Source organism: Vicia villosa, linkage group LG2 (assembly GCF_029867415.1).
Source record: "Vicia villosa cultivar HV-30 ecotype Madison, WI linkage group LG2, Vvil1.0, whole genome shotgun sequence".
NCBI lineage: Eukaryota > Viridiplantae > Streptophyta > Magnoliopsida > Fabales > Fabaceae > Vicia > Vicia villosa.
In genome coordinates this window covers 193,192,121-193,194,416 of record NC_081181.1, presented here as the reverse complement: position 1 = coordinate 193,194,416, position 2,296 = coordinate 193,192,121, and the positions used below count along the sequence as shown (strand labels likewise).

General features: G+C 30.1%; 1 protein-coding gene across 1 annotated transcript; it reads left to right on the top strand.

Annotated features, from left to right (window-relative positions):
* The first annotated feature begins 259 nt into the window (after positions 1–259).
* LOC131647786 (pathogen-related protein-like) lies at positions 260–2,004 on the top strand. The gene is made up of 4 exons (XM_058917622.1): positions 260–491; positions 577–709; positions 1,125–1,423; positions 1,680–2,004. The coding sequence occupies exons 1-4, from the start codon at positions 360–362 to the stop codon at positions 1,797–1,799; spliced, it is 684 nt and encodes a 227-aa protein (XP_058773605.1). The 5' UTR covers positions 260–359; the 3' UTR covers positions 1,800–2,004.
* The last annotated feature ends 292 nt before the right edge of the window (positions 2,005–2,296 follow it).

Here is a 2,296-nt window from a genome sequence, read left to right as displayed (position 1 = left end):
TTGTCCTGGGCCTCTAGAAAGTCAGGACCGGCCCTGATTTGGATAGTGTATATGTTTTTTTTTTAACGAAATTCTAGTTTACCAACACATTATATACTAAAAAAAATATTATTTAAAAGAAAAAAGCGAGGTGATTGCTCACACCACACAACATGGTTGCGTCCAACTCTATATTTCATTTATTGAAAATATATTTCTCTATCTTGAATAAAATGAAAATCTTATCATGTGACTCAAGATATAGGACATGTGTCTCGAGTAAAAAGTCTCGGACATATGATCATAACCATCTTCCTTTACACCTATAAATACACATCAATTTATCTAGTTTATACCTAACCTCTTCATCAACATTTAACATGTCAAACATAGTTCTAAAAGACAAGTACAGATCTATTTTGCATGATGAAGATGAGAACATCCAGTGGAGACATGGTGGCCCTCCCACTTATGGTCTTGTCAACCAGCTTTTTGAACAAGGAAGAACCAAAGTGAACCACCACATCACACACCTTCTTAATCTTATCATTCTAATATCCATTTCTAGATTTCTCAATTTTGTGATCATTTTTTCAGGAATGGCCAGAGGGATCATTAGAGGAGATTGTTCAAAATGGTATTAAGTCATGGGAGATGGAACTCTCTCACAAGATCCGGTTGAAGGACTTCAAGACCATTGTGCCTGAAAAATTTAAGCTCTTTGTTAATGGTAATTAATTAATTAATTAAATTAATTAATCATATATGTGTCAATTTTTGTTTGGTATACATCTTTTTCCATGAGAGAATTTAATAGATATTTTGCTTCTATGCATTTATTAGTGGTGTGTACTTTTTTCCTTTACCACATTAATTAATTTGTTTGATAATTTTTTTTATAAGATACTACTTGATGAAGAATTGTTCACTTAATTATGTATGTGAATCAATCAAATTTTCTTATATATGTTTTTTTTTTTTTTGTATACCTTGAACTTTATTTGATCTTGGTGAAAATTGTTAGATCTAAAATTTTAGAGGTTATATTTAATACATTTTAATTGTGAAATATCTGATGTATTAGTAACCTAAAAAATCAAAGATAAATTCATTTTTTTCCGATTAATTTTCGTTGGTATATACAGGCAGAGAGGGACTAACTGGAGAGGAAACTCTAAGATTAGGAAGTTATAATGCATTGTTGAAAAGTTCTCTGCCAGAAAATTTGAAGCCATATAATTCAAATGAAGAGACTTTTGAATCATCTCATGAAGTTTTCAAATCAGCTTTTCCAAGAGGATTTGCATGGGAAGTGATTAAAGTTTACACAGGACCACCTGAAATTGCTTTCAAGTTTAGGCATTGGGGGTTCTTTGAAGGTCCATTCAAGGGACATGCACCTACTGGCAAAATGGTCCAATTTTTTGGCTTGGGAACTCTCAAGGTATTTACTTTTATTCCATAATCTGAATATCTCTGCTGATATTTTTTTTTTTATAAATGAACGTCACGTGTTCGAATCTGCATCTATACAGTTTGATGTCTTTACGCAATTATAACTGAATTCGTCACTTTCTCACCATAATTTTAATTATTTGATTATGAGTATTTGTTTCTTACATAGAAACAACCTTTATTTTCTAAATTTGGAATTTTATATATCACTATCATGATTAATGAGAAATAATTTTTTATGAAAGGTGGATGATGCTTTGAAGGTTGAAGAGGTGGAGATTTACTATGACCCAGCAGAGTTACTTGGAGGCCTTCTATCAAATGGAGATAGTACCAAAACTTCAGCTTGTCCTTTTTCCAATTAATAAATTATTTACTATAAAGTTGCAAGTGAATAATAATAATGAAAATCTTTGATGCTGTATTTCAAGAATAAATCAATGGGGGCAGAGGGATTAAAATAATTATTTCTATTTTGAGATTAAAAGTTGTGAGAAGAGTAATTACTCTATTATATATAAAGGTGAATTTATTTCTTTTTAATAATAATAAGATGATTTCTTAATACTAGCTTTTTTAGCAATTCCGAATGCATACTGTCATGTGCTGCTATGTTTAGCTTTTGCCTTTTGTATTGGGTCAATTAAAATTTCTTTTTAGAGGTAAAAATGAATGCAAAATAAAATTCATCTTATTGTTTGATTTGGTATTGATCCGAACATGAAAAATAAAATTAATTTAATTAGTTTAAATTAATGGTCGGGTTCATCCAACCAATGGTTTGTTTATTATATCCATGTATGTATCAATATTCTCTATTTAATATACTTAAGCAAGTGTTTGTTTGGATACGTTGTAACCA

What these genes read in the sequence shown, in the direction of transcription:
- LOC131647786 (XM_058917622.1), top strand. Translation starts at nt 360, where the DNA reads ATGTCAAACATAGTTCTAAAAGACAAGTACAGATCTATTTTGCATGAT. An exon ending in ATTTAAGCTCTTTGTTAATG is followed by an intron (nt 710 to 1,124) that starts GTAATTAATTAA and finishes TGGTATATACAG; the next exon opens with GCAGAGAGGGACTAACTGGA. An exon ending in TTGGCTTGGGAACTCTCAAG is followed by an intron (nt 1,424 to 1,679) that starts GTATTTACTTTT and finishes TTTTTATGAAAG; the next exon opens with GTGGATGATGCTTTGAAGGT.